The sequence below is a fragment of the Notothenia coriiceps genome, unplaced genomic scaffold (assembly GCF_000735185.1).
Source record: "Notothenia coriiceps isolate Sejong01 unplaced genomic scaffold, NC01 NC01_scaffold00008972, whole genome shotgun sequence".
Lineage (NCBI taxonomy): Eukaryota > Metazoa > Chordata > Actinopteri > Perciformes > Nototheniidae > Notothenia > Notothenia coriiceps.
In genome coordinates, this window is record NW_011341673.1 from 95,286 (window position 1) to 119,372 (window position 24,087).

Genomic DNA, 24,087 nt, shown 5'->3' on the forward strand with positions numbered 1-24,087 from the left:
GGGGAATCCTGTGGTCTGTTCATAGCAGTTTGCATTTCTTCTCTTTCTTGCCTTGTGTGATAAACCTTTCTTTTTCTAAATAAAGTTAATTTACCTCTGAAGCTCATTTGTCGATTATTTATGGTCCATCGCATTATGAGGTTGCATGCATAGTAAATAAATTTAAAAAACCCGTCTTTAAAAACCCTGTGTGTTTTACATTACAATTTATAGAATACATTCCTAATAATTTTTACATTTTCATCCCGAATGACCTTTCTAAATCATTAGCCCAACTTGCTTTCCCACACTATGTCCTATAACCCTGCTCTTTATTTCCAGGGGATCTTTGTAACCCTTTATAGGGAGCTTAAGAGGCTTTCCAAACATGTCTTTGATGTTAGCAAGCAGGGCTTCTTGTGGCAGCATTAGAGCAGTCAAGATAAGGTGAGTTGCGAGAGAGTGATATATTACTTGCGTAGATTCTTTCAAACCAAGCTTAAGCAATTTCACAGCAAGCTTAGTTCATGGGACTGGCCTGATATGCTATACACGCAATGATGAGACTAGAAAAGTTTCAGTAGTCTAATGTTGCTTTCTGAAAACGCTACTCTGAGAACATCGTCCAAATGACTGCCTGCTCTTTGCTTTGTACATGATGGTTCAAGTAAGACCTTTAATATATAACAAATATAAACTCTTTTATACAACCTTTATGAGAGCTCCTAAAGTATTTTCACAGGTGTTGAGTTAGTTCCCATTAGGAAGTATTTGAGTTAAATTAGACACTGACTCTTACTTAAGTAGATTCCATCTGTCTTGGGCTTCAGGCCCTTGTGATTTTAAATGAGCTGTTACAAAGGCAGAAAAAATAACTAAGCCCAAACCCATCTGCGCTGCCCCTCCCCAGCTGCCCACAGAGCCAGTTGTAAAAGAAAACAAGCATTTTTAAAGGTGCAAGGACGACCCAAGCCTAACTATTTCCTCCAAATAGATTCGATTCTAAGTAGGGCCTGTATTTTTTTTTATCACCTACAGTACTGTTAAAACTAGCAATTTGGATGCAGGGTGCAAACACATGCAAGACTGTGGCATAGCTGAAGGTAATGATGGCTTTGTAGAGTCTTAAATCGCAAGGTGCCAACTCCAAATGGCTTTATTTTCTAATGTCTGGGGATCAAGAAGAAAATACCAAAAACATGAAACAAAGTCTTGATGTTCTGATGCAGAGTCATAGTCAAATACATTTAAGCCTGTCTGCATTGCTGCCAACACTTAAAACCGATGGCTTTACATATATTATTCATAACACATGAGATAGACATACTGTACTAGCACAATGCCTTGAATTGAATTTCTTTTTCTATGATGGATCCTTTCCTTTTAAAGATTTCTATAATATAAAAAAGTACATCCTTGCAAATCAAATCAATCTTACAGCAGTGAGTTTCCCAAATTGGCGCTTTTACAAAACCCTGAAACTTCTTGGGAACTACCACTGACAAACATAGTCTATTAGACATCTGATTTACAAAGGAGATCCAAGAGAAATGTAATTCTTTGTTTCATGAAAACCACTAATTATTGATTAAAAAGAGAACGGCGCATTATTCTCTGTGTGCAGAGCCTGCAGACCCCTTGACTTGTGAATAACGTAGCAGTGAAGGCTCTGCACATTACGCTCTAACACAGGGGTGTCTCAACTTCATCGCGGGTCAACTCAATTTCATCGCGGGTCACATTCGCATAAAGGTTGCACTCAAAGGGCCGGTTGTTACTAAATAAATATATAAAATAATGTATTATATTACATTATTGCCTCTGAATTGGATTATCATCGGATAGGGTTAGGTTAGGGTTAGGGTTAGGTGCATGATGCATTGTGGGATATGTAGTTTATGGGCAACCTGCTTCTGTAAAGTGGCATGTAACTGTAATTATATTCTTTGCAAGCTCTTACGGGGCCACATAAAATGAAGTCGCGGGCTGGATTTGGCCCCCGGGCCTTGAGTTTGAGACGGACTGCGTCTTACACATTAGGGAAATGAATGAGACAAGAGGACCGATCACATATTAGAAAGTGATCTTACTCTGCATTTTGTTCCTGCTTTATCCACTTTTACTATCCATCCACTCTGAGTTCCTGTCATTAGATACTTAATAGCTATCACAAAGAATATGCAAAACCTTATCTGGAAATAAACCCACATGCTCTGTTCTTATACATATTTGTCTTAAGCAGGTTTTACTGGCTTGATGAATGTTCCTGTACTTTCTGTTAAAAATGAGGAGGAGTGGCACTGAGGGATACTTATTGTGGGTTGTTATATAAATTAATTATACGTCTTGTGCAAGATCCAGAATAACTTTAAACACCATACATTTCCTGAAAAAGCTCTGGAGATGCATAATATTTCTGGACACGCTCTTCTCTCTGAATTCAATTGGATTACTTCACATTTAAGTTGTTTAAAGTTATGAGAGGATATTTCTGACATAAAGGTTGTTTAAGGTTTAGCTTTGGTTGTCGGGATGGACTGATGGACTTGGTGGGAAATGGTTCTCAGCTGCAATCTTCCCCCTAGTAGAAATGTGGATGTTTTGGAGTGCTAAGTATTCCAAGAACCGCTCCAAGAGTTTGATAATGGAGTTACGTTTCTAAGTTAGGCGTTCACCTGGCAGCTCTGGACATACTGACCAAGCAATGCCAAAGTTTCCCAGTTAACACAGAATGAAGCAACACAATCGGATTTGCAGAGCAGCTTCTTTCCCCTGGCAGTAAGACTCCTAAACTCATCTTCCAAGCTCTATCATGTAAAACATGTCATGCTTTTGTTTTGTTTTATTATGTAGAAAACAGGGATTAAAACTGCAAAGACAATACATTATATCTAATGAATATTCACTTTCTTTCAAGAGTTAAAGGATCAAGAAGCAGATCCAGAACAGCTTCAGCATATTCTTCTTCTTCTTCCTTGATGTTAGCAAAGTAAGCTTTCCCCTGATTTCATTATTTTGACACAGCGTATATAAATATCTTTGTTTCCTAAGTCAAGGTAAATAAGGATGTCATTTGCAAGATGAATCTCCATTGCTTCAAAGGGGGCTAAAACAGTGCATTAAGGACATTTTCCAGCTTTTTTGTGAGCATATCAGGATTTGTATGAATCTGGCATCTTGCAGTACAACGTGGTGTTTTTCTTTCCATGTGCAGGGTGCAGGACAAACGAAAGAGACTGTGTTGCGTGCTGGTGTGAAGAATTGCAACTCAAAAAAGAAAAGAGGAATAAGAGCAATGATGTAAGCTGGGTGTGCAGACGACTCATTTCTGTTGGACACGTTGTGGTCTGTGATGTCTCTAGCTCCAGATTCCTTTCTTTGATGGCTTGTGTGCCTGTCATTTCACATTGAATCAAATCAAAAACAAAGCTTGATTTGTGAGCATTTCACAAGGGTGTATAGTTTAGTTTATTTATGTATAGTGTCGTGGACAGTCCCCATCGATGAACTGTCACAAAAACAGTAAATGGAGCAGCTTTACCCGACATGGCTAATTTCCAGCTGTTGTCCCTGGCCAGATGGTAATAGACACCCTTAAAATCACAATATATCAACAGCATTAGTTATAAAAAAATATATAAAATAAAATAAAAAGGATGAAAGACAAGTAGATGGCGAAAGGATAAGAGAGGATAAAAGAGAACATTAAACAATACACGTTACTACATACAGTACATGTCATTGCAACATGTACATTGAAAATTTCCCCTCTGTGGGACTAATAAAGGTATTCTGATGTCACATATAGCTCATCACAATCACATAACAGAAACGAGGGGCAACATCCACGATCACAACATGTAACACAACATGTAACACTCACGCCATACTCAACGCAGTGACTAGTGTGTGCAGGTGTAGTTCCCAGTGAACCATGTGCTTGTTGTGTTCCCACTTAATGAGAATCAAATTGAACCACAGGAGACAGCATTGTTTTAAGAGCAGAGGAAGAATCCAACATCTTTTTTATTGTCTCCTGAGATTGATGAACTTAGAGAGTGTTTATACTATTGTCAGTCTCCCTGACTGGAGTCATCCATTCTGCTATCTTAGCCTCTCAAGGATTAATATACCTTTTCAAGTTTAATGAGATAAGAGACCTGGGGGAGTTTTCCCCCTGCTGTGTTCAAAGACCGTCTGTCCTGAGGAACTGCTTTATCTCAGCCACTGATTGAGCTGGATGATAGGTGATACTGAGGAAGCGCAGTGGCCCAGGGAAGTGGCCTCTCCACTCAGGAGATGGGGACTGGACAACTTGGCCTCTGCTGTCTGAGAGAAACCCATCAGTGGGGCCCTGGATGCCGCCTCGTCTCTTTGATTCCTGCGACCAGGCATTTTTACGTGCCCACCGCCGTCACACCATCCAATCCAGAGCCCATAAAGCAAGTCTGCTGCTCTCCAGCTAGTTGGACAGGACGTGTTTGTAAGTGTTGCCTGAATGCACCGCCAGGCAAAATGACACCCAGAGGGCTCGTAAGATTTCTTCTCCAAGCCCGTGCCAAGAGACCATTTTGAGCTCCAGCTCAATTCTCCTAAAATGTTGCCATTTGTGGTTTGTGACCATGGACCACTGGGGTTTGTCTCATGATCTATACTGCATGGCAAATGTAATGTATTAACTAGGGACATAATCGTAAGGGAAACACAGAAAGCCCATAATGACGGACTGATTCAAACACCACGTAATAACCTCACACTTCAAAGAAAATGTGTTCTAGAAAAAATATTCAGACCTACATCAGATGTTGACCTTGAAATAACAATAGTTTAATCATTCAACAAATATACATTCAACACTGTGTCCGTATTTAACTAAGCATGTCTGTGGTTTGTCTATACATTTTAAGATGTGAAGGGTATTTAAGACACAAGATAGTGAAGTAGGAGGAATGCATGAGGAAGCAATGCTCATGGGAAATATTATTCAAGGAAGGTTTAAGGGCTCTCTCATTATCACTATATATTGAGAGAATAAAATGGGGGGCCCCTGAAAAGGTCCCCGAGGCATCTGCATGCAATGGAGTTCATGCTACACACTATATCACAGGCTAATCTCCGAGGGAATCATGTGTGTGTGGACACACGAGGCACGTGTTGGAGCAGCAGGTCGGAGACAGCGGGAGAAGCAGGGCTCCAAGCTCCATTAATGTTGCTGCTGCCATGTTTGCTCATCTGTGCAATTTCCAAATAACGTCATCCCTCAAATACACTGGAGGACACGCCTGATGCCTGTGGGCTGTCTCATGTGAAATCTACTTTGAAAAATCTAATGTTGTATTACTAAAGTTACATTTGAACAGTTTCTTTTGTTTGGTTTATTTGATATCTCATTAAGGACAGCAAATGTTCTTAAAATATATCATTATGGGCTGCTAAAAGGTAGGTGCATACATTTCCCCCTTGAAAGCATAATATTATAACTGATTTGTTTGCTGTATTTTGTTGTATTTGTTGTATTTTGTTGTATTTTGTATTTTGTTGGTGAACTCTAGTTCGAATCCCGCCTCAGCCGCCACTACGTCAGGCCGTTGTGTCCTTGGGCAAGACACTTCACCCGCATTTGCTCCTGTGGGTAATGTCCACAGTAATGACTCTTACATGTCTAATATGTGTAATGTGTAATTGTAAAGCGCTTTGAGCACCTGTAAAAGCGTTCTAATAAAAAATGTAATGCATTATTATTATTTTCAATGGTTCTGTCAGAATGGTCATGTTTTTAACTGTGAATCTCATTTACATAGTAAAATGTATTATTGACAGCTCTACTCAAAGTGTATTAACGATAACAAACTGATATAAAAGGTCAGATTGAACCAATTCAATATTCAGGGAATTAAACTGTGAAGTTAAATCCAGACCTTGGACAACAGGTTGTTCTCTGCAGCTTTAAACCCCTTTTTTTGGTCTTTTTTAGTCATGCTAAAGCAGGAGGACCACAGGAAGTAGTTAAAAGCATATAAAAGGTGATTGAGATTTATTTTGCTAAATTTGCAACTCTTAGGAGTGTAAAACCTTGTTCAATGTTTAACATGTAAAGTTTTTCACGTAAAGCCCGATGTATGGAATTATTTATGCATCTTTTCTTCCAGGAGACAACCTGAATTAACTCTGCCGTGTATACATTTTGTGCTTCACTTTGGTCAAAAGTGTTTATCTTCACTTTGTGAAACCACAGTGGAATGGTGAGAGGTCATGAATAGTTTGAAGTAAATGTTTCTGGACAAATATATGAAAAGTTTTAAGAACTAGTTCCAGTAGTGATATGCCCTGGAGAGTCACTGTATAATTTACATAATTCATAATATCGAATGAAGTATACACAGTTTCATTTTGTGTGACTTGGTTTGGGTGGAGGCCAGGCTGTGAAGCAGTAGTGTGACAGATCCATGGTGCTAGATCACAGTTTTAACAGAACAGTGTAGGCACGTTGTTGACTGAACATAACACACCACTAATGTAATGTAAGAATGTGTTACCCGAGCAGACGGGAATGTGTGCCCACGCCGGTGCTAAGAGTCGTGACAGAGCATTTCTTTGGACAAAGTGGGAAATCACCATCTACATGAGGGGATCATGTGATTTAAATGCACAGGATGCCACAAATTGTGGTACACTAAAGTTAATGGCAGTTTCGCTCATGTTTTGAAGTTCAGCTGGCACTGCCACCTCATATGGCCTGGTGTTAATCTGCCGTGAACAAGCCTGCATTATGCCAAGAGTGCAGCAGGAGTGAGTGGGAAACAGGTGGCCTCGACTTTCTCCCATTCCTGGTCTGAGCGCTGGCTTCTGGACACAAAGTTGGCCAGTCTGCTTTTTTTTGTGGGGGATTCCCTTCCAAGCCACTTTATTGAGGTGTTAAAATAAACCTCAAATATTACTTGTGTTTGCACAAATGTATGCAATTCAGTGTATTTTTATTGACTGGGTTTAAGGGACGAGTCCATCATTTTGGTTAATATGCTTCTGTGCTTTCTGTCCGGGAGTAAGGTTTAATAAGAAGATTGATAGGTCTATCATTCTCGTGTTTGTGGCAAATATGAGACTAACTAACAGGTGGAAACAGCTAGCATGGCTCGACCAAATTAATACATCTTAAGCTAACTGATTTGGCATTATTGTGTCATTTTGTTTTGAGGTCTGGATAGCTGTCATATGAACGCATATCACTGTATAGCCTTCAAAATACTCAATATAAGAGACAACAGACTGTCTCTATCTCATCTTCAAAATATCTTGTCCACTGTTAACACTAACTGTATATCTTGGCCATCACACAAAGTGTTATTCCCTGGATTTGAATAAATTGATACCAGATTGTCTGCGAGACCTCTTCTGGCAGGGGAACATCGGTAGTTACACATATCACAACTGCTGTTTTCTCAAAAAAGTGGTTTAAAAAAATCTGAAAGATAATTTACTTCTTTTTTTTTATCATGAAGATGAGCCGCTTTCGTTGTGTGCTGTTTTGGAAATGTTTCAGGTGGAAACCGGATGAATACAGGATACAATATTTATATTTATATTGGGTAAAACCCACTTTGATTTACAGTTTTAAGTTACACCTTATTTGATTGGCAGGTAAATAAAGAAAATAGCTTTTATCCTTCAGAAACCTTCAGATTTCTCAAACCAAGCAGTTCTTGAGTGTTTATTGCAAAACAGTCCTCTACTGAATAACTTTTGCACAGGTAGTATGTGGTAACCTAAGATTTTCACACTAATAGACACAGTCAGGTGTCAGTCAACAATACGCAGACAGCCTAGGGAGTCATGGCAGCTCCAATCCTCTGGTGCAGCACTTGGACAGAGATGAGAGAGTGTGGGGAGAAAGAAGGAGGCCTGCTTTCCATAAAGTGCTGGTATCCTGTGAGGCAGCCCCACTTCATAATCATAAATCGTCTAGATGGAAATTGGGGGTTCGTCATATCCCAACATAACAGGGAAGTTTCAAAATCAAAAGATGGACTGGCAGTTCTCCTGACAGTTTAATATCAATGGAAAGATTTTGAAATTTCCCGAGGTTTCTTTTGGTTTTTGTTTGAAGTTTTGCAGCAATAGAAGGCAGTCACAGAATGTTTTCAGTTCAGTGCAAGTTCAGTTTGCAGAAAAGCTTTTTCTTCTTATGATGGACATTTATTTTAGCTGGTTGTCTCTTATCCTCAGAACAAATGGATGTAAAAAGTTAATATTATTGATCCTGGATTTTGAGTGTCCATGTAACCCAGCTCCTCCATCCCTGTCCTGCAGGCGGTGGAGGACTGAGGTCCCCGGCCTCTCCCCGGCTTGTGCTTTGGCCAGCTCCAGCCCATGCGTGTAATGCTGTTTGTAATGAGAAACATAAACAGGGAGCAGCAGTGAGGCATTACAGGAATGTGTTTCCATTGGAGGGAGTTTCATGAAAGAAAAAGAAAGGAGAAAAAAAAAGAATAATAAGAATTGTTGAGGCAGAGTTTTGTCCAGAAGGAGCGCTGACTTGGGCCAAAGCGGAAGACTAATGTTATTGTACATTGACTGTCACTCTGCCAGCCCTCCCTCACCAATTGGTTCCTTGTCTCCTTACAGTTATCCCCCGCCACAGTTCTCTCCTTCTCTTTCTCTCTCTCTCTCTCTCTCTCTCTCTCTCTCTCTCTCTCTCTCTCTCTCTCTCTCTCTGCTTCCCCGAGACTCTGTTTGCTCAGGTGGACAGTGACACAGTTTTCAATGGGCCCCAGTCCCCCCCACCTGCAAGCATGGCTGTAGACTGTGTCATCGAGTCAGGGTCCGGAGGGGCCTGCAGAGAGCTGGAAGTTGAAGCTCCAACCTGGGTTCACTCTGAATGGGAGGGAGCAGGAAGTTGAGGGACAAACACTGGCAGGAACAAAACAAAAATGGAGGGAAAATGCAAATTCAAAGAAATAACTGGCATAAACAGAGGGAGAATAAACAAAGTGGGAGAGAAGGTCAGGGTGAAATTGGAAGAAAAGAAAGAACCAGAGTGAATGTAGAAAAAAAAGATTTGACCACCCATTTTGAAAATTAGAGAGCGGTGGTTGTAGTCTGTGGAGTCTTGGTTTATGGTCCATGGAGGATGTCTTGAAACAGCCCTGTTTAGAGTTTATTTGATCATGCCATGCCGTCTCAGACCCTCTGTCATGAATCTCATTCTGCGGAGACTAATTACAGTCTAAACACTACATTAAATTCTGCAGGCCACTCCACTTCACTATTTACCTTTTCTTCCTAACAATCCTGACATCCCTCAACAGATTGATTTTTCCATAGAAACCTCGTCTGCCCGTGTTTATTTGTTTTGAAAGTTGCATGCAATTCATGCTGAAATGGACGGATACAGATTTCAGCGACAAGACAAATAACAGGCGGCAGAAAGGCAGCAGAGTTATTCCCACCTGTAAACTGCAACTACATTTGAGTCTGAGCATGACCAGGGTTTTCAGAGAAAAAATAGTTTTAAAAAAACAACATTCAAGTTGCCAAAACATTCAGTAGATACAGTGCATTATTCCACTGGTGAATGTCAAAGCGGTCCAACACTCAAGGGAGGCAATTTAACACAAAACGGAATATCTCACTCTCTTTCAAAAACAGACAACCAGGAAACTCTGCTTCATTAACACATGCACGGGTGCCGAGGAATGGTCACTCAGTGTCAGTCACCTGCACGGCCGAGCCAGAGAAGGTAATTACTACCACATGAGGGCCAAGGGGCCGGAAGAGAATGCTTTTAAGGCAGCCAGAGAGTTATGGCCCCCAGATCTTTTAGCATATAAAATAAACAAGGGAAATGCTAACCACAAGTGTTTGTGTCACTGTTTATATCCGTTTTGCCATTTTATGATAGCTGTAGAATACCTGACCAAACCTGCTTGTCTTGTTTGCTAAAACAAACATTTAAAAACAGTTGTGTTATTACAATCTTTAACTTTTGAAAAAGGAAAGAAGTATACAACTTTACAACTTTGACTTTAGAAGTCACACAATATTAGTATACAGAGGGGTTACAAAATAATTAAGAAATGTATTTTAAGTATCAAGAGTAAAAGCTATAATATTACTAACTTTTATTTATTACTATTATTATCATATTCGTTACTTTTGAATTAAGGTAAAAGCGGATAATGCTTTATACGTTATTAGATAGTTGCACCAATGTATCATGTGTTGTCAGATGGGAATCTTAACGTTATCTGTAAAGTAAATGTAACGGGCATAACATCTGCAATTGTAGGCTCTTCAATTTTATTACAAATATAATTGCATACTTGGTGAACTCCGATATCTTAAAAGTGTTCTTCCATACTTGAATATATGTTCAGAAATTATTTATATTCCACCACTGGTTAATCAGGAATAATATCTAAATGATGAATAAAATAGTACATGCGGTTCCACAAATACTAAATAAATAAAATGTCCCTCTGTATGCGTCAACACATGACTTAAGAATAGGTGACTTTAGCGTTGGTGTTTTGTGTGATTCTTACACTGACACCTGAGGAGTGTTGATATTCAGACAGGGCCAGTACACCCGGCAGCTGCCTGGGAGGTGTAATAGGTTGTCTTACAAAGCACAGACAGGAAATGAACCCTGGTATCAAGCTAGAATCAGCTACATCTGGACTCAATTATTCATCCTGGTTGTTTTTGGCTGATGATAAATGATTTAGCTGCACCGCTGACACCATTTCTCAAGTTTAAATATAACTATAGCGCAAGGAAGAAAAAAAGTGGGGAAAAAAAACAATTTTGGTGAGGAGAATGCTGCAGTTATTCACCTGCAGTGGTAAGAAGAATTATATTATAATACAATATATATATATATATATATATTGACTTAATGGTGATTTTGCAGGGTTCAATCCTCACAGAGCCCTCTTTGTTGCTCTATCTTTCTCACATGTGATTAACTGTGTTCCTATCCATCCAAGCCTTCTGTAATTTCAAAATAGTGCAAACAAATTATTTTCCTTATCTTGAATCAATGATCTGATGTTACAGCTGATTTCAGTATTTCGTTGCACTTGCACACAAGGTGGAGAAGAGCAAAAACATTCAAATATCTTCCCAGTCCAAATCAAACACTGCCATTTCTGGTGTGACCACAGGAGGAAGTTTAATAGCTCCTTGGAGGTTATGAACTGTTGACAGTTAATAAGTCATAAAATTCCCCCTTTAAGAGGATGCTAGATTCCATCTGCAGGGCACCAAGTACAAAGAGCCGGAAAATAAATATCTTGAAATGGAAGTGGACTGGAATCTCTCAATGGCTTTTCACGCAGCGTCTCTAGAGCATGTCCCTCCTGGTTTCTGGAAGCATGAAGAAAGAGCGACCACATTACTGAGTAATTTTCCCTTAAAGCAGTCTGACTTTTTCACTTCAGAGAATATGGGGCCTTGAGAGTGGAGGCAGCACATTGCAGGCATCTGACCTTCGTGATTACACCTCATATTATTGTTCTTGTCATCTATTTTCTTTGGCCCTTGGGATGTTTGCCATGGTAACAGTACACAGTGGGCTGTCTGGGCTGACCCATGCTGTCCTCTGCATTTCCCAGCCTGGCTGTGATGAAGGGAAGTCTCTGCCTATGATCCCTAACCCCTGATGAGGAGGCTTCTCAATTTCATCTCCAGGACTGCATGGGCCTCACATCCCTCTCTGCTCATTTTGCCACCACTGTTTCCTCCCCCCCCGTATGACCACAAAGGGCATCCTTTGCTTTTTTGATCCAAAGTGTACCAGATTACCTAAACCGTCCCCTCTGGCCTCTGAAATACTGCTGGTTGTCAGAGCTTGACATTTTGTTTAAATAAATAGTTCAACATTTTAGGAAACAGGCTTGTTCCCTACATAGACATTTAGACAACCAAATCGATGCCACTCATAGTCTGTAATATGACACTACCGCCAGTTTAGCATAGCTTAACACTAAACAGAAAACAAGAGGCTGTTTTAAGGTATCAAAATCCACTACTATTACTTCTTAGGCTTAATGAGGAAAATATGACATAGCTTTAGTTGCTAATAAATCCTAAGCAGATACATTTGGCATTAACCATTATTGAGACTGCCAGACTTAAGTCAAAAAAGAAAAAGATTATTCAGCACAATGTTCCTTTTGTCAAATTAGTTATATAAATGTAATGTCAGGGTTTGCTTTAGCAGTGAATTCCCCCCACCCCCCCTGTTTTTGATGCTTTTGGTGCTAAGCTAACAGTATCTTGGCAGTAGCTACTGTACATATCAAAGGGACGGACTTGATGGTGGCATGAATTTTCGTAGCTAATTTTCTGCCTTGTTGGTATTTCTCCCAAAAGGTAAACTATCTTTCAATAGTGCCTCCTAGATTGTGTGAGTAACGTTGAGCAAGGAGTAATATTGTGAAGGCTAAAATAGCTCTACACATGCTGCTTTGACAGGTGTCCGTGCCACATGCCGTTACACCGACGTTAACAAACATGGAGCAACTGGGCTTCTCCTCGGTGAAGTTCAGCCACAGATTTAAAAAAGAAATCAACAAAAGTACAGAGACTCCCATGGGTGCTTCACCTGAGAGCAAAACTAACAATGTTTTGGCTGACTCCTCTCAAAATGTAGGACATCCTTATCCTGGGATACCGAGAGAAGAAACGTTATGTTTTTTGTGTCCTGTGGGGTTGAAAGAAGAAAATCTATTTACAAAAGCATGAAAATATTTTATCACTAGCAGCAGGGGCAGGAGTGTTTTAATGACCCGATCCACAGGCCTCTGGCTGGATGCAGGCTTTCTAAAACTGCAAAGAGCCCACTGCTCCGCCTGCCAACCCTTGGGGCAGCATCGAGATGAAACAGATAAGATGATTGTCTCTAATGAAATCCAGATCTCTACGTCTGTCTGGACGAGGACTAGCTGGTCTTTTCTTCTTTATTCTCCTTTTTTTTCAAGGGGGTGTTCCATATTGATCTTGAATTTGAAGGGAGATTGTTGAAGTCGCTCCCTAATTCAAACCAGAGCTCCTGTACCAGCGCTGGTGGAGCTTTGATACCTTTTGAAGTTCTGCAAGCGAACGCGGCACCGTTGGCCTTCTGGACCCTGTTGTCATGACAACCCTAATTATCTTCCTTTACGGCCTAGTTTTTACACAGGAAGAGAACCATTATGTTCTTGGGGCATTTGCATCTCTCTAGGGCAAGTGTTAAAGGTCAGGGAAATGAACCAAAAATAACACATGAAGCAGAGAAAATGTGTGTGTGAGAAAAAAGGTGAGTCACACGCAACACACTGATACCCGGGCAGGCATTTCTTTCGTTAAAAATGTCAAGAATTACTCACTTAAACATATGTTCCCAAGGACGTTTGAAACTCACACTTTCTGCAGTATTTCGTCAAGGTTACCATGACCTACACATGTTGCTGTTTTTTAACATTGCTAACTCACTGTACTTTTTTTCCTTTCTCTGCACCATTAAAACTCTGCTTCCTCTAAAATAGTGCATATTCTTTGACCAATAAAAAGCACAGGAAACTGCATGCGTGGTGAAATAATGAGGCTTCTGCTTCAGAGAATTATTTTATTAACTCTTTGAGGTTGGTCCTAAAAAAACAGCATTCTAATCACAATACATTTTTCATTCCTATAATGTGATAATACACTTGTAAAACCGAATAAACACAGCACTGTTTTTCCTGATCGGTTTCCAGTTGTGTTCAGACGTCGTCCTGGAAAGTTAATGTGCCACATATATTTCTTCGCTCTTGGATAATGTATGCTGGTACCAGACTATTTGGTTCAAAAACAGCAGAACATGGCCCAGAGTAAACTGCTGCGTTCACACAGTAGATGCTGACATCTTTTTATTATATTTCAGAAAGGGAAAAGTGAATGACTGCCAATCATCTGCTTCAAAGCAGCACTGTCAAATGTTAAGAAAGGGTTTAATTCATTGCACGGGTGATTTAAACTTTATTTCCTATTTTATATACTTGGATGAATACAAAAGAGCCACATAATGAAGTCATGCACAAGAGGATTTCATGCAATCGAATAAAACTCTCAAATAAAATCTCAACATTTGGAACGATACTACATTATATACTTTAAGTCTGTCCTTGAATGTGTTATTATTCAACAGTAAATCTAGACAGTATTGTTAGAATTAATAAAAGACGGGTGAAAAAGTTTGATGTAACCTTTTCAGATCAGATTTTGGTCTTTTACTAGAGTGGGACTTCTGTATCTGAAGGAATCTAGGAATGTCTAGCATAAAATAGGACAGTAAAGTGTGTAAGAATGCTGGGTAATACAAAAAAAAGACATGGAAAGTGAAGTCCGTTATCACCCAGATCTTATCAGACTGACCAGTGTTGCTGAGTAAAGGGCCTTAAGTGGTGTCGCTCTGCCAGGGGCCACTGAGCTGCGAATCAAAGGGAGAGCCAGAGGTTGACCAAACACTCTGTTCTCCCACTGCACCGATGTAAAACTATCTGCCAAACACCAGTGGTCCTCTTTGAACTTGATTTAGCACTAAGGTCACAGACCGCCAGTCCTCTGTTGTGGAGGACGAAGTGAGCACCCTGGTGACATGGAGATAGAGGAGATAAATGAGGTTCATGTTGTCTTACACTGAGATTATCACTGGGTCTCAATGGAGTCCTCCAAAGACTATACTGTTATAAAGGTTTATGATAACTTTGTGACGGCTCACACCATTAAACCTTCAGTTTTTCACTTTTATGAATAGGAGACAATTAGGATTGAAATTGTGAACATTAGCATTTTGAATATTTGTAATTCAGATATACATATTTGGACTGGTTTTAGTGATATTGTAAAACTAATACTAAAGGATACAAGTTTGTTTTGAGCATAAAAAGGTTTTTATCAATTGAAAAAGCCAAACATTAATCACGGATGTATATGAAAAACATCAGTCATACAGTTCATATTGTTACTGTTGTTGTTGTTGTTGTTGTTGTTATTTTGTTGGTCCTCTGACCAGATGGCTCCTCTGTCGTTGGACTGAAGGATCCTGACGCCATGTGTGAAGAGTCACAGCCTGCACCAAGGCTCCTGCTGGGATGTGAGGAAATACATAAAGAGTCATAACTTATATTTAACATTAAAGCCAGGTGAGAACTTGCCAAGAACAACACATATCAAAATGTAACCTGTTCAGATACATATGCTATGGCAAGAGTTACAAATATAATTATGAAGTTCTACGTTTAAAGAATAAAAACTCTTGTTTACTCTTTAAACATGACATAGCTGGATGTCCAGAATGCAAATATAATTAACATATTTTTTTCCCAAAAGCAGTTCAAACGCAATGTTTCCTTTTTCCAGTTCTACAAATCCATGTGTTGATGCTGTATATGATTTTCAGCACATTTTCTATGTTAATATTACTTTTTTTAAATCCTCTTACGAGTAAAAATCTTCCTCTGGACCTTTGTTACACATTGGAAAACACTCTCTAAATGACAGGCAGCAGGGGATTGATATATCACACCACAGGTCTACTAATGAAGTTAAAGTTTTGGATTGATCGTTCTTTCCCATTTGAATTTATTTTGAATGCTACATTTGTAGGCATTATTTGGGCATTCATGCAGGGATGATTTGTTGTGCATGTGCCCAACTGAAATGACTATCTACCATACTCTGTAATTTAACCAGTTTTGGCAGTAATGGTCAATTAGATTCTCCTGCATTCACATAATGCCTGCTTAGAATTCACAAAATTGGATAAGAATGAGGTATTTAAGATGGTTCAGAGGGTGTAAGGAGATCATTGTAACTCTAGGTAACAGCAATCAATTATCAGCGTGACATTAAAGTCCCGGTATTCAATGTTGGTGGGACTTTTGGGCCTGTAGGTTAATGAAGGCAATGAGATTAATACCTGGGGAGGGGTGGAGTGCCTCAGGGCCAGCAGCATGGACCCTGCATCATTAGAGCCCTATTAACCTTCGGGCCCTACACGAGGCCTGCATGCTCTGTCCCTCAATAAAGGGCTAATTGTGCTCTGCCATTATCCACATCCAGGAAGATGTTACTTCGAGTCAGTTTAGATTTTAAATAACTTTTACCCACATCACACATGTTTATTCTAGGAAAATTATCTGATGCATGTGCTTTATAAGATTTACTTATTTTGCGGTTCAGTTTCCACAATAAGTGAAACACTCATCAAACAGTTTACATTCTATAGTGAGGTATTCTTTTTCCCTCTCTCCTTAGAAAATAATCCTCTGTATCCCGAGCTCAAACTGGGGCTACAGTTATATACTCCATGTTGATTGAACATAAACAGGAGTGTTTGAAATCACTGTGTTGGATACGACAGCCCTCCACTCTGTCTGTGTGTTTATACTTCCTGTGAGGGGCCCTCTATTTATGGACAACTGAAGAACACAAATAATCATTCCCCTTTGGTGAAAAATCTGCTTTTATTATCTGCAAAGTTTTGCGATGCCTTTGTGTACGCTCACGCTGCCTTCTGATTGCCTGTTTATTATTCCAGCGTTTCTCCTAAACCAATGGGGATCCGGCCAAGTCCAAAAGGTGCCAAGCCTTTTTCAGCCTTTTCCTGTCCATGTGACATCATTGCGCATTGCCCTTAAACACACTGATCCGTGTCTTGTCTGCAGCCTGGGTGGCATACATCACACGCAACCAAGGTTAAACTCAAGGTGCACACGTTTCGACTGTGCCCTTTGGACATGTATCAGAGGACATCTCTGGCCTGCAAGCGGTGCATGCCTGACTCCTGTCGTCATTCTTCATGACCAGTGTGCCTGGCCTGTTATTGCTTCACATTTTCATTGAAATCTGTAATTTGCCAACTTAAACATGGTGTGTATCCACAAGCCTTCAACCCAATTCAAACAAGCATCTATTTAACATTTTCTTAAACATGGAAAGGAGTTCAATTCCTCATGTTGTGTTTACCTCTGCTGAAAAATCTAAACAACGAATGTCCCTGTATTTAAACTTTTATTTGGATCATTCTAATCAAGAGCCATATAACTCTTATATCTTATATCATGATGGAATACTTAAAACACCTTTGCAAATATCAGTTTTTCTCAAGAAATGTCATTCAGTGTTAAAGTTTTCTTTTAGCAAGTTGCTGATTTCTTAAATGCAATATTTTTCTTTAACCAAACCAAGTTTTCTTTGACTTTTGAAAATGAGAGATGAAACAAATGAAATCATAAAAAGTAATAAATGGATCATCAATCTGTTAAAGCTTTCAGTCAATAATCTTTACCAGCAAAATACCCAATCATATCTCTTTCTGTTGTGTTCTCATATGTTTAAAGACATTGAGTAAGTGCAATGCAGGTGTCTGTGCTATTTCAACATCTGCTGCTGAACCAGAACAGAAATGTACAGTATTTGGCATAAAGTATCCTCACTTCTCAATGCCCTGAGATAACGTATAAGAGCCTTGGACTCAGTCTTGGATCAAACTGATTTATGTTAAGGCAATGTTTTTTATTAGTGGAAAATACTTTAGTAAGTGAGATTCATATAGATTTCCAGAGTGATTTGGATCAGTTTGATTTCGACAACTCTTTTAAACCAACATTTGATTATTAAGAGTGCAGGAGATTTATTTTAAATGATTAAATAAATAAGACTCCTGAAGCCTTATGATCTATACAAATGTGTTCAAGCTTTTATCGCCATGAGCTTCATCTCATTGTAGGTACAAAGGTTCTGGAGCAGTCGACTAGGCACATTTGTCCTGTATTATTTTCTAAAAAGTGGCTCTCCGACTATCCGAGTGTGCAAATAATTCTCAGAAACACACCTGCGCACGTACATAAAAAAAGGAAATAAAAGAGTCAGTGGTTTCATGTCGTAGATTTAAGAGAGGATTCTCATCTTAAGCTTTGCACGGTACAGATACAATTAAGTTCAATTCACAATAAAAGAGATTAATTTGTTTCAAAAATCTATCGTGACAATAAACTCAATTATGTGAGAATGAACCGTGGTTTTCCAAAACAGATTTATTTTGTATTGAGATTTAAAACGTTCAACTAATTTAAATTTAGAAATTGATTATTATTATTATCTGTGTCCTGCTGGGAATGGGTAAAGGCAATGGAAATATGAAATTCCATCCTTTATAGGACACACAGTTCTCCCTGAACCTGATGTCTGATCTCATGGTGCTGTCATGTGAAAAGTATACACAGCTGCAGGTAGCTGCACATTTTTAACAGCAGTAAAGGACAGTGGCAGATACTGATGTCTGCTATCCACTCAGAGATTAACAGAGATAAAATGTTAATAATAAATGTTTTATATTCTTTTCATATTCCCAGCACAAATTTGTTGTAAATTGAAAGTTTGTTTCCTTTGACATTTTTTGCTTCCTCCTTTTTTTTAGAGTTTTCATATCGCCCCAAAAATTCAGATTGTCCTTCTTTTGGACTATTTATTTTAAATATACATATTACATTTTGGGGAGTCAATGCTACACAATATGACTGCTTTTAAGTTAATGTACATTTTCTCTGTGGACAACAACTGTTCTGATTTTTCATGCGTGTATCTAAAAAAACATCTAAAAAATAGCTGTGTGTTAGATGTAAATATATGTAACAATCAGAAGACTTCAGATTCAGGAGGTGTGCACTGTAGCTGTTTATGTGTAGCCTCTCCTCTGTTTCCTTGCCTCAAGTGCAGTCCTCTGATCTTATCTCCATGCATTGCAACTGCTCCTGGCTTTACTATTCACTTTCTGCCATTGAAGGTGTGTGGGCCTGAAAAGTTTGATTACCAACCAGAGGACTTTTTACTTCTCCCTGAGTCTCACAATGGAAAATCTGGAATTCCACTTAAAATTGTGGAACAGCCGTAAAGTCTGCACGGTCTGCACCTGCTCTCTCCTGTTGAGCCCAATAATAAAAAAAACTGAGGCAACAACACAACAATAATTTAAGTCGTCTGAGAGCATATTAAAGTAAGTCTAACATTAATTATCAGTTTTTCATATAATTTGCTGCACTCACAAACAAATGAAATAAAGATTGTTCGAAATGCAACATTTAAAAAAGCCAACAACAAGAGAAGAAATCTGGAGGACAAATTAACACATTTATTAATGTTGGTTAATATATTTTAGGAACAACAATTCTCACGATATATAACACTTGTCAGCTGTGAATAAACCGAGATTATGTTGTTACAAAATAGAGAACTTTTCACATGAAATTATAATCGGCACAATGATTATGTTTTTTCCGTCAGGCTCTAGTGAATACTAGTAGCCTACAGATTGTCAAAACCATTTTGCATTAATAAATTAACTGTAACTATAATAATAATAATGATAATAATAATAATAATAATAATAATAATAATAATAATAATAATAGTAATAATAATAGTAATAATATAGGTTGTTAAATAATGATTAATACATAAACATCTGCCCAGATCACAGAAGTCTAACGTTTTTTATAAACTGCAGATGGAAAACATGGAAGCATTAGGCCCTACCCATTATTTAATTTTTAGAAAGAAACGTATCACAATGTCTGACAGAACAGTTATCGTATGGGCTAAGTCAGGGGTTTATATTATGTGTCATACATTTTTGTTTTCCCTGATGCTGGATGATACATTTGTGTTCGTTTTCTCTTCAAGCCCCCTCCTCCCTCCCAACAGACACACACACACACACACACACACACACACACACACACACACACACACACACACACACACACACACACACACACACACACACACACACACACACGCTTCAAAGCAGTCTGACACGTCGACTTCGGAAGGCCTGTTAGTATTGGAAGCTTTGGAAAAACATCCTGATCTTCAGATATAAAATTACAGACAAATAATCAGAACGTGAACACACCATCACCACCAAGTTACAGTCAGACTTCCTTTTGTTACAGCCTACCTTTGTGTCAGTGCCGTCAGTCAGCTCCATGTTACTCCCCGCAGGTCTCCCTGTTTATTAATCCATTTTAATAAAACCTACAGATGATTTAAATGTAACACAAATGTTCGTTGTGTGCAGAGGCAAAGCTCCTCCGAGCTCTCTCTCTGCAGAGTAATGCGCTGCGCGGCGAGGCTCTCTCCACAGTCTGAACATCTGCTCGTTTCACGTGACTTTTTTTAAAAATACTAACATCTGTTCTAAATAGGTTTCATTCTCTGCCTCTGCATCGTGTCAATTGCCAACTCCTCTCTCCTGAAGAAAGGGGAGAGGAAATGTATTTAAACCTATTGCATTTCGTAAGGACTGAATTGGAAAAAGTATTTTGTGACTCATGTCCTTTATTGTAGGCCCTGTTTATTTATCTGCTCATGTTGAGTGAATATTCTTCACTGTAGAGATGTAAAAAATCTGTTTATTGATCTACACTGTGAGTGTGTATTTCCCCTCACATTTCAGTGGGAATAGTCTGTATGTAAAGACCTTCAGCCCATACCATCACGGCCTCCTTAAATTTCATAGACATCTGGGAATTCCACACATGCCTCGCAAGCCAATTACACACCTTCAAACGGGCACACACTTTGATTTGGACAGTGAGGAAACACTTTCCCGGATCACTGTGATCAATCACAGCACGATAACAATGAAAGATTTATTTAGAGACAATAATGGGAATACATTTCTTGCGTTAAACTGTACTTATAATTATGTTGCAGTTTTAAATGCAATAGCTTCTGTCAAATAGGTTAAATATTCCAATTATGATTTAATTATTTGATTTTGTCATCAAGAGTTTACAGGACACGGATTGTAATGCTTAAATAAAACATAACGAAGAAAGTCGTTCTAGTTTCAGACTTTTAAATGTCTAAAATCCTGAGCATTTCACTGCCTCACTGTTTATGTTCAGCTGAGAGACTGTAGCATGGACCCAATAGCAGGTTGACATGACCCCAGTGTAACTTATTTACTTATAATGGTGAGTCTCAGGTCCTTAATCCAACTGTAAACACATCCAGGAAAAGAGAGAGTGAGAGAGAAACTGGAGACTTTGCGAGGCTTTTCAAATTTTAATTAAAGTGGAATTTTATCTTCGTTTATACAGACTGACTCTGTTTTTCTACAGCAGATTTTTCTTTTCACCAATAAAACTTTTTCTCACGTTTGGATTGTGCCTTAAATAGTTTTACTTGTGCTAAATGACGAGAAAATGTATTTTCTTTGTTCCTTTTGGATGTTTACCGATATGTAAAAAAAAAGCTCTCCATGTTTCTCCAACGCTTTCACTTGAGCCAATAATAACTCCATCTGTTTTCCCAAGTGACTGGCGATATAGTGGAAGCTTTAGTCATTACATCTGAAGTAGGCTACAGTCCATGTGATGCATGCACAAAAGCATACAGTAGTAGTAGTAGTAGCCTATAGTTTACGTTTTATGCAAACATATCCAGTGCTTTTTTATTTTGATTCTGTTTGGCACAAAAAAGCCAAAGGCAAACACTTTGATTGTCATTTTCTTTAATGCAAAAAAATATACAAACATTTACAACAAACATTTACAACAAACGATAGTAAAAAATAGGAATGCATTTTGTACTTCAGACACAATATCAATTCCTCAAAGTACCACGTTTCACCAATAAATAAATAAATGTATTCTGAAAATATGTTTTGCACAGGTTAGATCCACACAGTCAGCCTATAATGTGAGCTACACCACCAGTTGACAGACTCACAACTGCTTCAATAATGCACTATGACCTCCACAGAAACAAGCCCAAAGACGTTCATTATAAACGCCTTTTCCTACAAAAACAGGATATTTTCAACATTCGTCGTCAACAACGTGAAAACGCATTAGAATGGGAGTGTATGGAGCTAAGGCACGGCTGCAAGTCCATGTCGGGCCTTGGCAAAAATGATCCCACAAAGTTTCTGTCGTCTTTGGTTTAAATAGAGTGATCCCATGTATCCAGCATTGGACTCCAGATGTGTCCCGTCAGAATGTGATCAGAAGATTCAGCAGTCACCTGGAGGTTAGACAACGCATTAATTATCACTAAAGTGTGTAGAGAAAAAAGGCCAACACAAAAATAATTTGGGTGCATTAAACCAGAATAAAGCCGTCAAATAACATTGTTAAGTAAGGTTATATTTCCATAATTTAATGCTTGGAACATGCATTTATTTTGCAAATCAAGCGTACCATTTAGGGCATAATTTCTCCAGATACTAGTGAGATGTTGACATGGACCAAGCGCCCTCCATCCTCCACACTGAGAAGGCGTAGCTCAGCCTCTCATGAGCCACATAACTACAACTTGCCATTTTGGCGTCCAGCTCGTCGCTCTGAAGCACCTGGTAGAGGAAGTCGATGTATCTGGCTGCAAGTTTTAGGGTCTGTATTTTGCTGAGTTTGTCCGAGGGCAAAGTGGGGATAATTTTCCGCAAAGATGTGAACGCTTCGTTGAGAGACTGGGTCCTCTGGCGCTCCCGGACGTTTGCCATGACCCGCTGCGACTGGAGATCCTCGAAAGACTGGGGGCTGCTGCTGTTTGATTTCTTCCCTCGTTTCCCAGGGGTCGGGCTATCTGAGTCCTCCCCGTTTTTCCTGCTCGGTCTCCTCTTCCTCCCACACCTCTTCGGCTGACTGTCCTGCTCCCCCTCGCTGTTGCTCTGGCTGTCCACAGGAGAGACAGGGGAGCTGACCGATTCTTCCCCCAAATGTTCCTCAGACATCTCCACTTGGGTAGATAGCGGCCAAAAAGTGTCCAACAAGTGATTTCCCTCTCATGAAGTCAAGGAATTGGTCCACCTGTAGATCTATCTGGATTTGAAGGCACCAACGTATCCATAGATGGGTTCCTGAGAGGACAAGTATTTTCTGATACTTGAGAAACTTAGGCAGTTCTTATAGGCTGCATGGCGTAAACTTTTTGGAGAGGGGCGTGATTGGCCAAGAAGATGAATTACGTGAAGCGAGGGGTGGGAGCATCCAATGAACTTTCAGAAACCTATTACAAAGTCAGAGCTGGAAAAGATAAGTGGGGAACGCTTTTATTTCAAATCATTTCACTATTTTAACAAAAGCAATTACAATATAGTTATTATAGTAGGCTAATATAAATCCTCATAACTACAACATTATTTCAGATCTGTATCATGTCCATTTAACTGCGTTCACAGCGAGGAACATTAGAAAAGTAAATTGCCTCATTAAAAAGAAACTTCAAAACGAAATAACGTTTTTTTTAAATGCAAATATTATTTAAATTAACACATTGTAACAGCCTTGCTTTCTCTGCAGGTCTATGCGCAGACAATGCGTGTTTTTATCCTTTCATCCATTCATTGGCTACCCAATAAAATGCTGTACTGTCTCATTCCATCACTGCTGTGCTATCAACTGCAGTGATTGTGAGCTGACACTAAAAATAGTATTATGCAACCATGGCAGATATGTTTAAACCTAACCCACGAGAATTTTAGATTTATGTTTCCATAGCCGAGCTTAAACCAAGTGAGATCAAAAGACTTTCACATAGGAAATATATCCAAATCTCATATTTTTGACATGTAGCCAGTGCAGACTTTCAAACCTTTCGTTGGAGGACTTGTTGCATGTTCTAATTATATCCCCCACAAGAGGGCATGTTTTTGTATGCCTTAATATTCCATGAAATGTAAAAAGTAAGATTGTGGTAAGTTATAGTTTATTTTTCTATGTCCGCCCACAAATTCAAGAAGTGATTCCTCCCTGTTGGTTCCAATGGGAAACAGTAAAAAGAGCAGCTCTGTGTTTGAGACCTTCTGGTATTTACTAGGTTGGTGATACAATATCCATCTTGTTTAGTGGAGGATTACTTTGTTTAGGTTGAGACGGCCTCGGTCCACAGGAGCAGCATCTGGTTCAGGAAACAGGGGGGCAGTCAGGGTCAGAGGTCACAACACCAGCGAACATTTACTTACATCCTAAAGAAGGCCTAATAGTGAAGCATTGTTTCAGGGGGAACACAGGTTTGTTTAGGTGTAGCATTTTACCTTCTCAGTAAAGAAAAACAGACAAGTGTCACTTCTTTCGGCTC

The 24,087-nt window shown here is 39.2% G+C and overlaps 2 protein-coding genes across 3 annotated transcripts in view; both read right to left on the reverse strand.

Annotated features, from left to right (window-relative positions):
• The window catches only part of hacl1 (2-hydroxyacyl-CoA lyase 1), a 187,959-nt gene that overhangs the window by 64,328 nt on the left and 99,544 nt on the right, over window positions 1–24,087 (reverse strand). The window lies entirely within an intron of this gene.
• twist1b (twist family bHLH transcription factor 1b) lies at window positions 21,504–22,888 on the reverse strand. 2 transcript variants are annotated; one of them, XM_010770569.1, is made up of 2 exons: window positions 22,209–22,888; window positions 21,504–22,032 (listed from the first exon to the last, which is right to left on the reverse strand). In XM_010770569.1, the coding sequence occupies exon 1, from the start codon at window positions 22,739–22,741 to the stop codon at window positions 22,235–22,237; it is 507 nt and encodes a 168-aa protein (XP_010768871.1). In that variant the 5' UTR covers window positions 22,742–22,888; the 3' UTR covers window positions 21,504–22,032; window positions 22,209–22,234. The 2 variants fall into 2 exon arrangements, with proteins under 2 accessions (XP_010768871.1, XP_010768873.1); XM_010770571.1 differs by having other exon boundaries at window positions 22,328–22,874.

Coding starts and splice junctions, on each gene's coding strand:
- twist1b (XM_010770569.1), bottom strand. CDS start 22,741: ATGTCTGAGGAACATTTGGGGGAAGAATCGGTCAGCTCCCCTGTCTCT.